Here is a 13,540-nt window from a genome sequence, read left to right on the forward strand (position 1 = left end):
TGTGCGTGCGTGCGTGCGTGCGTGCGTGCGTGCGTGCGTGCGTGCGTGCGTGCGTTTTATTCCACATCTGGATCCTTCTGTCCATTCAGCTGTTCCTTTTTAGATAGTTAGCGCTCTTCAAGACACACCGCCCACCACTGCATAGAGACATGAAGGAGGCACACCCTACAGAGCGCACAAGATGTTGACTAATGACTCAGATGCTCTTGCTAGTCAGGGAACATTGTGTGAGAAATACTAGAGTTCTGTTTGGATGGATTTTATGGCATTTTATTAGACTCCATCAAAGCTGTCTATTCTTCTTTCCCCTCTTGTACATTAGATATATCTGCATCCTTTGGCCTCGATACTTCCCTGTGGATATTTTCCACTTCCTCTGCTGCCACTCCAAACACATTCCTCCAAGTGATGAAACACTGATAGTGCCACCGTCTGCATCAGTTTAAAAACACGCCTCGTGTTTACACCTGCTTGACTTGACATCTTGTCAGGTTGAGGTTGGGGGGAAACCAGGGAAGCCAAAATAGAGATGCTGTGTGTGGGGGAAAAAAAAAACAACAAACTTCTGCACTCATCCTGATTCAAGGTGGAAATTAACAACTAGATCTTGCTAATCACCAATGGGTAAATGTGGGAGGACTGTTGATGAGGATTTTCTAGATTTAATATTTTAACAGAATACTAGAGAGGGGAAATCTATCTGCAGTTTTGTCAACTCTTAAGGTTTGCCCACTGAAAACTTTCTCTTTAAAATTTATATGGCAGAAACACTTAGGTTTGCAAAGACGCAATAAGCTCTATAGTGGGAGAGTTTCTCTGGTTACTCTGCCTGGAGTGATGAGGTATAACGAAGAGCCAGACAAATGTTCAATTTTAACAATAAAAACATTTTTTTTGCTACATTTACGTTTTAAAACTAGCAATAGTTTGGAATTTTTTGGATGTTTTTGTGCTGCATTTTAGGAAAGAAAAAAAAGACAATCATTTTCTGTATGTCTTGAAATGTATAACTATTGAATTGTACTTTGTTTTTACTATTACTGTATTTATTTGTGATGAGATAATTTCATGACAGTAGGAAGAGTCATATCAGGTAATTAATCAATTGGTGGTGCTCCGATTTATCGATGATGGGCCGATTTTTACATGTGAAGTCGATTTTATCCACCAATCTTATCTACCCTGGCAAAGTCTAAAAATCAACCACTGTCCTCTAATCTTCCATGAGAAAGGTTTGATTGATAGGCGTACCCATCAGGACATGTCTGCATGTTTACAGTTAGCAGTAGTCACCCCACTGTTGCCAGTTCAGCAACGTTCCTGCTATATCGAACAACATTTTGGCCAAAATCGAAATCGGCATGCAAGGCTTTTTAAGAGATCGGTAATCAGACAGAAAACTGCAGTGGATCGGCCAGTCAATCGGTGCACCCCTAACTTTCAGGTTGGTTCAGATTAAATTGTATTCAGTTTGAAATCTTTCCAAAATCTAAGTTTGACCTCAGGCCTCAAACACTCGCCTGTTATCAGCTGTTTGAATATCAAAAGCCAGAACTTCCCACCACTTGACTTGCAGCCAGGCTTTCCCACGATAGGGGCTCATTACTGACAGGCTTCACCACGCTGATCTCATAGCTCAGTGAGGTGTTTTCAAGAGTCAGATCATTCTCTCCCTCCCCTCCTCCTCTGTCATTAGTTGACACTGGATTTTACCTCATTAAACAAAAGCCTCGTCTTTGTGGACGGGCATTAAGTCAGCAAGACGTGGGATAAGGCACCAAAAACAGAGCGTGTTTCTGGAAAACCTTTTAGGAATTTTAGGTCTTCTACGAAACGCAATAAACTTCAAACCTTGCTGTGGCCACATGACAGACGTTTCCGCTCAAAGTCTTTGTGTGTTCTCTGTTTGTTGTCTTCGTGCAGAAGAAGGAGCGGGAGTGCATGCAGCTGCGCATAGCTGTGCTCTGCTGCGAGCTGCAGCGGCAGAAGAAAGCGCTCGGCAGGGAAATAGACGTTCGGCAGAAGGAGAGGGCACATCTACAGAAGAAAGGTAAATCGAATTTGAGGAGACCAAAACCGCATTGTATTCAATTCAGTTTTAAATTGAAACGGAGAGCAAGGTTACAGGAGCAAAGATTTTAATTATGTAAATGTATAATAAATCCCCCAAATATTAGCAACTTCAGCTCTGAATCTACCAGCTGGGTTTCTGGTGAACTCGCACACGTTTTTCCATTTCTCATTCTTCTAGGCAATACGAAATCCCAACGCATTATTTCACTTTTTCCCCTGCAACAACAGCTTACCCAGCTTTGCGAACCATCCATTGATGCGCTCGCTGTGTTTGCTGTTTTAACCCCATGACACTGCTAAAGCTAACACAGACTCACAAGAAGTGGAAGAAATGAAAAGAGCTTCTGCAACTCATTTACTTGCCTCAAGTGGTGTTGTATTACTCAAATACTTAATACACTTGTGTAAGACGACTTGTTATTATGGTAAAAACATGTGCAACTAATTCTAACCTAAGCCCCCGTATTTTTCACTATTTTCCACAAAAGGCCCAGCAGCAGCTACTGAAGGAAAAGAGGAAAATGGAACTTGAGCGTAGTTTGGATGTAAAGTTTTTTTTTTTTTTGTCAGAACTCGTGTCATAATAATAATAATAATAATAATAATTAATAAAAGAAGTCATCTAGTCCCTATAGTTTTTCAAATCGGGCAAACTTTACTGGCGTCAGTATTCTTTTCCCTTAAGCTTTTTCACATTGTTTTATATGCCAGTCCTAAACTTTAATACAGTCTATTGAAATTTAAAGTCAGAGACCAACAATAGCTGCATTTCCATTAACCACAAAATGCAGAAAAGTCTGGCGCTGTGACCGTTTCGCTCCAAAGCTTTTTTTTTTCTTTCTTCCTACGTCTTCAAAAAAATGTTGAATGTTGTCAAGGAGGAACTGCATCTCGAAGGCAGCCCTCGGTACCCCAAGGCGTTTTGCACGGCTGAACGGTTGCTATGGGAGATTAAAGGATTTATCAAACATACATGAAAGAATCAAGGCAACACTCTAGGCATGTTTTCGATGAGGGAATAACATGTTGTAAAAGTTTATTTTGAATAACGATGCCCCTTTTCAGTCTGCTCTACCCACCTTCAGTTACTTCACTGAATGAAAATCAAGCAAAACACAGAAACAAACTCACAAATTTTATGTTTCAGCGAGACTTTGGTGCACCAGCTTCATCGTTCTCATGTTGTTTTCCATCTGCTCTAGATATACAAGGAGCAGTGTGTATATAGTTTTCTGACAGTACATATTGTCCTCCTCTGATGTCAGATTGCCTTTTGCTCAAAGACCAGAGCAACTTACTGGGCCAACCAGAGCCAGTTAACATGAAGCTCACCTATACAAACACATGCAGTCACAATAAGGGACAGCCTTCAGGCTGATTCAGAGAAAAGCTTTCCTTTGTGTTTGAACTTCTTAAAAATGACCCTCTGGCACCACTTTGTCTGCAGCTGAAAGAACTTGCAGCTCTTTCAGAGCCGGTTTACAGACTGGACAGGTGCTTTGCAGGGAACATAGCTCCATTAGCTCGTTTAAATAGGAAAAGGTATTCGAGGATGAATTGGCATCTTGTTGCTGAATAGGACTGTGCTGGATTTTTTTTTCTTTGTTTTTTTTCCCCCCACCTAAAATAGAGAAGACAAATGCTATTTAGCACTGCTGCTTTAGTTCCTTTTTTGGAGTTTGTTGTTTAACTCTTCTAATCAGCTCAAATGCATTATCCTGTCTCATGTCTTGGTGAAACATGTTTTTATTATAAAGCTATTAATTTTGGAGAAAGGTGTTTACAGTGCTTCATGGAGTTGCTGAAATTGTTTTCATCTCATGTCTTTTGCTTGGAGACGCTCAATTTTTGTTTAATGTAGTTAAGATTTTGTCTTTTAAGTTTAATTTGACTTATTAAAAAGCACAGAAACCAATAAAGCAAAATGACTGAATTGCACAGTCATTTTGCAATTCAGTACTAATTGCAGAAAAGCAATCAGTACTTTTAAAAACGGCAACCTTGTTTTTTTGTTTTTTTTTAGCAAAATATAAAAAAAAATTGGCTACATCAACGTTCTCATTAGTTTAGTGGCTATCAGTGGAACACAGTGGATAAATGAATAGTAGGTATTTCAATTTGATGGTGACATCAGAGTGTGGGAACATGTAGACTGAAGTCCACACTTGTGTCTAAGCAGACCAGAGCGTTCCCACCACCCAGTCAGTGTTTAGTACCTGCGTAACGTGATCCAAGTCAGACTGAGCAGCCAACTGGCAGCCAGAGATGCTCTGCTCACTCAGACACAAACAAGGATGCGCCAGAGAAATTGTACTTTTAAAGCCAGAGTAGAAAGTTGTTCAAAGTTGACCACAACCACAAACTTGAGTGTATTTTATAGAAATGATTAGTGAAAGGTGTGGTGTGAAAATGTTTCTAGCATCTCTGATTTGGTACTGTGTTTAGCCTCCTTTCACTATGCCATTAGATGTGCTGCGAATCCGCTCAACTGTTTACGCCGACTATCAACCTAGTCAGCTTGGTGTCGCCTTCATAAGTTTGATGTGCACCCTGTTTCCTGCTGAGCAGCTTACTAACACGCGGTTGTAAAACTGTACCTTTGGGCCAATGTGTTCGGTGGACATTCGCTTTGAGTCTGCATTGAGTATTCGTGGACGTCCACAGAGTGAAGTACGCCCGAGTATGTGGGGAACTTTGTCATGAAATGCTTAAGACATTATTTTAAGGATTGTTTTGGCCCAAGATGCCTTTATTTGACGGTAGTCGACAGGAGAGTGTGAATTATCTTTATCTATAAAGACAGAGCTAACTGTTGTTAAGTGTTGTTGACTTGGTCTCCAAAGTCCAAATCTCCCCGCCAAATCCACGGACGCCCAATCTGCAGCTAGCAGAACTTCAGGGATCTGTTGCTAATGTCTTGATGTGTTGCCACATAACATCACAAAGTCTTATGGAGACCCTGTTTTAAAGCTGTGTTGGTGAACTCTGTGCTCCTACTCAATATTAAGCAGGTGGTTTTAATAGTAGGGCTATTAGGTGTTTGTGTTGATTGGGTTAGTAGCATATGTTTAATGTATAGGATATTTTACACATTCCAGTGTTTGTTGGATCCAGCAAACCTCGAAAGGGTTATTGACAGTTTACCAGTGTGTGTACACACACTGCTATGCACTACGTCCTCTTAGCGGTTACCGTATCAACTACTAATCTCTAGTTGTTTTTTTTACTCCTCTGTCCTCGCTGTTCTGCTTTTCATCTGTACCTGGTCACGTGGTCTCGCTGCCTCTCACTCTCATATGGTCCTGTAACAGATCACCTTTGTCAGCCATTTTACTCCTACAAACTAATAGTTTAGATCATTCTGACAAAGATGGAGGCGCAACAGGTGTGGGTTTGCGCTAGTACATGACGTTGAGGCGAAAATGTCCACCTTTTCCCTACAGTAATTATTAGAATGTGACTTTAGTATCTATCTGAATCATCCTGACGCCAGAATCCAATCCAGCTGTATTTATAAAGCACTTACATGAAAATGGAAAATAATTTAAAGAACAACAGGGACAAGTAGCTGTAGGGCCGTTTCAGCTCCAGTTATGGGTGAAATTATACTAAGAATGTGCAAAAAGCTCACACAATAACTCTACTTTAGGTTTTCCACATACCCTAGAATTGGCAGTGTGTGGGTACCACCACCACTATGGACTTTTCCTCCTCTTCTTAAACCTGCGAGCTAACAATAAAAACAGTTATTTCCCCAGTCAGAGAGGAATCCCTTTGGCTCTGCTGAGGTCACGCTCTTGTCACAATTTCCTCCTGTCTATTTTCCAGCTCTCCATCGCAAGCGGGCGACATAAATCAGGCCTGTGAGCAGCATTTATTGTACTTAGCAGCAGTGGTTATTCTCACGGTCTGCAGCGCCGCAGCTAGGTTTCCTGACCAATAAATGTCAGTAGTTGACTTTCCTAAGTGAAGAACAGAATTTTGCGAAAGTATTTTGTGGCGTGGTATGTGTCACCTCAGACAGAAGGTCTCATAATGAAGCCATCACCATCAGAGCTCCTTTTGCAGAAGCTCGGTTTTACGCGTAGACTTTTACCAGCTGGCTGTCAGAAAAGCGTCGACAATAATACTCTGCTTATTGGCTCAATGCTTCACTTACTTACGCTTCTTTTTTTTTATTTTCCCCCAGTCACCTTAATCTGTATGTTAAAATGTTAGCCATAAAAAAGCAGAACTGGTGACCCTGTCCTTATAAATAAATCGGTCATTTATTGCAGCACCTAAATCTTACACTAAAGTAAAATTCTATGTTAAGAAATAATTGTTTTATACAATTTCTATTACTAAAATGTCTATTACATATATGCCTAAGCGGCATCCCTAAAGAATAAATATAACTAAAGCATTAGTGTCTGGGAGCCGTTGATTAAAATTCTGGGACTTTGTGTTTCTGATATATAAATACAGAAGACGAGAGGTTAAATCTGATCCTATTTTGTTTTATTGTCATCTGGGAATGAATTATAATTATGTTCTTTAGTTACTTGTGATGAGGCCTGGAGTAATTCTTGTCAAGATCCACTTGATTCATCCTACACTGTAACATCGGGTTCTGGAGTAATCTCATAATTTAAAAGTAGTAAATTCTAGTTTCATAACGTAACAAAACATCATTAAAACGACATAAATGAACACATTTTGTGATAGTTTCTGCAATTGCGTTGTTGCATTTTGCGCTGATTCTTACAAAATACAAAGGTCTCTGTATAGAAAAGTCAAAAATCCCTTTGTCTTCATGCTCCAACTTTGTACAATTGGACTGGCCAAAAACTGCAAATTTAACCTTTTCTTTATAAACTGAGGAAAAAGGAGTCTTATGATAACACTAAGCTATAGTTTCCCAAATTAAAGATCCCTTTGTGAGATCACGCTACTGCAATAAAATATGGATTTGTTTTAAGGCTTTGTACCCGTCTTAACCAGGCTGGTATTGTAACTTTACAAATATGTAGCTGAATGCTTACTTCTGTTTTACTCATTTCAGTCAGTGCATTGAGTTAATGTCCACTTGTGTCGAATACAAATACATTTTAAAATTCAGTCATTGACAGGGGATCATTTCCTCATCACATTGCAACACTGCAATGCGATTAGAGGTCACAGATCATTGAAGCCCCTCTCATGTTTTGATGTTTTGCAGGAAGTGGACGCTAACAGTCTGAATAATATCAAATTAATCAGGTTGGAACAATTGGAGTGATTTTTGTTTGTAAGGTATCTGACTTTCTGTACTTCGGGGTTTTATCTACCCCTTGTTTTTTCTCGGTTCAGTCGCTGTTTTTCACAGTTTCTGTGCCAAATAAAACAAGGAAGAATTGTGCCCTAAAGTGTTTAACCTGAAGCTGAAATTTCCACCATTAGATTACATATAAACATTTTCAGCTGCTCACTCTTCCCCTGCTTCGTAGTTTAGTACAATGCAGTCTTTGTCGGCTTGATATGAGCCTTTATGGTGAAACGGCCAAACTCTCCAGAATGTCTTGAAGAGTTTTGTGTGGCGGTGTGACTTCTCATCTGACTAACAGTGAACAGATTGTCCTCAGAGGAGGTAAGAGATCAAGAGTTGACATCATCTATCCTGCTGCAGTCATACGACCAAATCTCCATGAACACAGAAGGCCTTATAAAAATGTATTTTGATCTTTTCTTCAATTTATTCCATGTTTTGTCACATTGCAACCACAAATTTATATTTTATGTATCTTAATGTGATTGTGTGAGATGAAGGGAGAATATTTTTTTTCAGTTTACAAAGAGAAAAGAAACATCTACATTTGTATCCATTGAGTCAATATTTGGTACAATGTGCTTTTTCTGTTATTACAGCTGCATGTCTTTTGGGATACGTCTTCAACAACTTTGTATATCCAGAGACTTCAACTCTATACTTATTCCTCGATGGAAAATAGCTTAAGCTCAGTCGGCTTGTATGTAAAACCATGTTGCCTTGTGTTCCTATAGATTGTCATTTGGATGGTGTGGTCAAAGAGGGAGGTTTGCTTCATGCATAGCTCATTGCAGATAGGCCACAAAGCTTAATTTTTGATTGGACCATCTACTCCCACATTTGGTGCGTCCTCTACACATCTTCTATTTCTTCTCCTTTTCCCAACCATGCTCCAGCTTTCCTTAACTGTATCCCTCAGCTGTCTTGCTGGGTTTCTCGGTCTTGATATGGTGAGACTGTAAACCTCGGAGGCCCGTCTTCGGATGAACTGGGTTGCGTACAGATGCATTGCACTTTTTATGTTGATATTTGACAGAAACCACAAGTAGGAGCCCTTGAAGAATTCAGTTGTAATGTGACAAGGAGCAGGAAAATGTTACACTTTAGCTGTTTTGTATGGCACTCCAGCACTTTCTGAAGGTTATATATGGTGTCAGAAGTGGGAAGTGGAGACATTTAAACCTGTTAGTGGAGTCTGTGTCTTGAAATATTCTTCCAACTTCTGCACAATACTTGAGACTAACCATGTATTGTTGACACCACTGCACGGTTCAACATTTCTCCTAATATTAAGCGCCTCTTAGTAGCTGAACAGATTTAAAACCGATAAGCCAAAAAAACCAGACTACGTAAATAATCCCCAGAAGCACTTGGGGCTGAATTTTACAGCTGGATTTCCATCTAAATCACCCGCCTGGTGCGAGTAGGACCTCACTGTTTACTGGCTCATGTCAAAACCCAGGAAAGTTACGAGCAATTTATAATTTTTTGATATCGCATTCACTATAACGGCTCCAGACTTTATTGTAGCCAATATTTTATGGCTTTATGCGGTGATATATTGAGAAACAAACAGCCAGAGCGAAGCATGTGTGCTTCCACGGCCTCCGCTGCGGACCGTCTGTCTGCATCATACCACTGTGCAAACTGGAACAGGTTAGAGACATGAAAGGATCGGGAGATTGATGGACAGACCAGATAGGGTCCAGCCGGGCATTACATGAAAGAGGCAGAGTGATACAGGCCTCTGTCGTTCGTGTTAAAGTATGTTTTCATGTCATCACTCAGAACAGAGGGATGGCCTGTCTGATCTCTGTCTGATGCTATCTGCCCTGGCAGCTAATCTGATTGAGATGTTTCCTAGAACCTCTGTTTTCCCCATCAGTCTCTCACCTTCCACCCTTATGGTCCCTGTGGGGAAAAGCCTGCATGTAAGTGGAAGTATTTGATAACAAGCAGCTCATGTGGATCCATCTGATGACATGTGGTCTGATAATCTTAATTGCTCTGAACGTACTTTTCCCGAGCCAGCTGCAATAAGAGCATCTTAACAGATTGGACCGCACGCCAAATTAGGTCCTGGAAAGTCTCCTTTCGGAAACATCCGCAGCACCTTTTTAACATGTCGACTGTAGAAAGACAGATTATGCTTTTGACTCATCCTTTCTGGCTGCGCTGGAGCGTCGGTGCACATGTGCAGCGCTTGCTGGCCAATACTTGGGTTGCTAAGTTTGTGTGTTTTATTTTTTGGCTGTTGCTGAACTTAAAGGTGATATAGTACCTCAAAAAATAGCAAGTATTGCACAATAGAGGTGGGTGATATGGAATTTTATCGCAGTATACTTAGTACTCTTGTGACAATGATAAACACTATTACTTATATTTTAGGTAAATGTGTGGCTATGACTGTATGACGCAGCATTCGTAGCGCAACAGACACAAATACCGTTCCCGAAAAACATTTCCATTTGAAATAGGTTTCTTTTCCGAAAGAACTTGAAGACACATGATTTTAAATTGCATTAAATAAATGTTAGAATTTACTGATATTTTGTTGATGCTCTCATGAAAGAAAAAAAGTGAAGGAAATATTAAAAATAGCGTTTCCAATAATACTGACAATATATATATATTTTTCATATTATTTACTGAAATTTATTGAGACAACCATAAATCACGGTAAGATGATGAATGCAATATAACAAATAAAAAATAAGACATTCAGTAAAAATAATGAATAAAAACTATATAGGGTCGGCTAAACCTTTTAGGTACCTATATCAACATGCTAGTGTGTTTTTAAAATGGTCACAAAAAAGATCTGTTATAAAATAAAAGCTGAAAGAAGAATTTCTTAAAAAGGGAACCTGAGGTTCAGTGATCACAGGTCAACCTAGTTATTTATGCCATTTTTCCTTTTTTTTAAATAAAATAAAACCCTCTAGTGATAAACCTTACCTGAGAGTGAATTTTAAATAATTCAATATAAAAAAAAAATACTGTAACACTTTATTTGAAAGGGGTGAATAAGACTGTCATGACACTTTCATAAACATGACATAACACATGTCATGAACATGAATAAGCCTTCATGAATATTTATGACTGTTGGCATAAAGCCTCATTCGGTAAATTATGACATTTTTAATACAAAGTTGACATTATTCAAATGTCTTTGTTATGACAACTTGACATTAACCAAGAAATCATTACTGATATAAATTTTACCTTTAATAACATAAAGTTACCTAATTTTTAAAGTGCAATCAGTAATACTTTTATAACAAATTTATATCAGTAATGATTTCTTGGTTAATGTCAACTTGTCATAACAAAGACATTTTGAATAATGTCAACTTTGTATTAAGTGTCATAATTCACCGAATGACGCTTTATGATGACAGTCATAAATATTCATGAGGACTTATTCATGTTCATGACAGGTATAATGTCATGTTTATGAAAGTGTCATGACAGTCTTATTCACCCCCATTCAAATAAAGTGTTACCAAAAATACTGTAAAGCTCTTAAATGGGTTTTATTGCAGTGACACACACAAACCACCAATATTCAATTTGTGATCAAATCATGCAGCTGAGGTAAGATTTATCAGCATCTCTTGACGTAAGAGGCCACATTGTTGGCTGGTTGAGTGAATACTTTGATAATATGGTGAATGCATCCGAAGGGGGACTCGATCATGGCGGCTAGAAATAGTACAGCGTCTACTTGTTCTAATATGCAAGTTCTTGTTTTTGCAGCAATAAGCAGAAAGGCTTGTAAAACGACGCTGCTGTTTTTGACGCGCCTCGACGTTAAGCGGCGCGGGCTTGGTAGAGACGTGTTCTTAGCAGGCTCAGAGGTTATTACCATGTCACAAATACGACGGGAAAGCCCCGCTGAGTTTTATATGCACAATCAGAACATAAAGCAAATTATTTTTGGCGCACAGATCTGAAAAATATTGTGTTACAACCCCAGGCTTATTATACCTCTGTGGTTTTGTGCCCCGCCGCCGCTGCAGCCTGCCTGTGTTGTAGTTGCTCCACTTCCTCCGGCTGGATCATCACCGCCTCTAATGGTGTCTTTTCAATTTGTGTTTATGTTACCCACTCTGTATTTACAGAGTCTGACAAATCCTATAATCTCCATACATGTGTTTGTCTGGTTTTATGTGGTGTCAAAAGGAAATGGTTTGAGCGCCGATTAGAAAAACAAAAAGGCAGGGCCTTTGATCTTGCGCGAGCTCGACGGTGGAGGGAAGCCAGCACAACACGAGGCCACCTGGATTTTCAGATGTAGCGGATCGAGGCAAACAAACCTAATCATTTACATTTTTTTTTCTCTCTCTCTGTGTCTTTCAGAGGAAGCGTTTTCCTCTCAGCACAAAAGTCTGAAGGAGGAGAAAGAATCCCTAACAAAGTCGCAGAAGGAATGTACGGCCAAGAGGTATGTGTGAAGATGTAATTAGACATTTTTGGAGGTAGGAACAGGAAAAAGCTCCATTTATTTGTACATGTCTCTGAACTCGCAACGTTGCTGTGTTTAAATCAAATTATGACAAGAGTGCACCCCGCTCTCACGTCCCACTTTGCTCCTTTAAAACAAGGTGTTTGTGCCGCCGCATCTTTATTTATGTTTTCTCTGCATTCCTGAAAAGCCCTTTGGCCCGTCTTTGTCCTGGCTTGCGGAGGGATGTTTGTGGTGGGTGCAGACACTGGATACCGCTTTTTGCATCGGAATAATACCTGGTGGTTCCAGGGGGCCCGAATGGGGCCAAAAGACTCAGAGGACAGAAAATTAACACAGGCACTCGCACATCTGCCTACCATCCATTATGTGGAAATATTTGTTGTTCATGTGCTTCATAGAATCTTTTCCTCTTTTGTCATTTTTTATTTTTTTACTTCAAGACGGGAGTCTTCTGTAGGTTTTTCTGATTTTATCTTTGGTGGATTTACTGTAGTTGCTGTAGTCTGAGCTCAAACATCCATTTAATGGTGCCTGGTTTACTGTAGAAGGAAAACTTCAGTAAGCAGAGTTGTACTGTTACTATCTATTGAGAAGAAAACTTGCTCAGATAAAATGACATGATTAAACACAGGAATAAGGAAAACCGGGTCTGATTTTATATGTCTAGCTAAAACGAAATATGTATATTCTCTTTAACAAACACCATTTTTTTTCTCACTGCTTGACTTTGAAGCAGACTCAGCTGTGTTCAGTACTAAGAATTTTTTTCCCCCAAAATTATAAATTTTTTTGTGCACACAAATAAAATGAGAAATTTAGCATAATTCATTCATCTTTGGGTAAGAAAAATACTCGATAGCAAATAAATATAAAAATAAACAAACTAAACCTCTAACCAAATGACTGACTGAACCAAATAAACAAAAATAAATCAATTCTGACCATGTTTTTATTTTTTATCATGACTAGTAATGATTAACAACAAATTATTTCAACCAAATGAACTTGCACACATTTAATTGAAAATGTACTAAGGTTTTGGGGGAAATATGTTTTAATAAATTCCCTTTGTGTTAAAGTTGCTCATAGTTAAGTGTCATTAAGTTTCAGACGGTTGAACAGGTTTGTTGTCTCCCGGTGGTGCAGACGCCACCGTGTAGCAAATCTCGTCAATCACGTGTTTTTGATTCTTGTCTCGCTTCCACACGTCTGAGCAGCTGACCCCATACTTTTTGTTTTCTGGACGCTGCTGCTTTTTCTCTCCTCTTTTACATTTGCTAACTCAAAACACATCCGCACGTTTCAGTTTCAGACTCGACAGGGTTGAAAGGCATTACAAAATAAGAGCATACTGGGAAAAAGTAACGGGCCACAACACATTCATCTTTTATTTTGGACAAATACATGTTTGTTGTTGTTTTTTTGTGATCGTTTGGATCCAAAAAATACATAAAATAAATAAAATTGTGATTTAATTGCACACTCCTTGGAGTATGCAGTATAATTATTACAAATGACCGTTTGAAATACAATATTTGGTAGTTATTATAGCTCGCGTGTCAAAAATTCAGTTTGCGTGCTAACGGTATTCAGCCTCAGATCTGACGGCGATTAAAGTTGTAAAAGACGCTAAAGCTCACACAAAGCGCTGGAATACCTGACATCGTGGTAATTACAGTAAAATTCTGATCACTTTTTATTAAGAT

General features: G+C 39.1%; 1 protein-coding gene across 1 annotated transcript in view; it reads left to right on the top strand.

Annotated features, from left to right (window-relative positions):
* The window catches only part of uvrag (UV radiation resistance associated gene), a 109,026-nt gene that overhangs the window by 25,851 nt on the left and 69,635 nt on the right, over positions 1–13,540 (top strand). Inside the window, exons 8-9 of the mRNA XM_008428245.1 lie at positions 1,924–2,050; positions 11,726–11,810. Of these exons, the coding sequence (XP_008426467.1) occupies positions 1,924–2,050; positions 11,726–11,810 (212 nt within the window). The remainder of the gene's footprint in view (positions 1–1,923; positions 2,051–11,725; positions 11,811–13,540) is intronic.

The sequence above is a fragment of the Poecilia reticulata genome, linkage group LG14 (assembly GCF_000633615.1).
Source record: "Poecilia reticulata strain Guanapo linkage group LG14, Guppy_female_1.0+MT, whole genome shotgun sequence".
Classification (NCBI taxonomy): domain Eukaryota; kingdom Metazoa; phylum Chordata; class Actinopteri; order Cyprinodontiformes; family Poeciliidae; genus Poecilia; species Poecilia reticulata.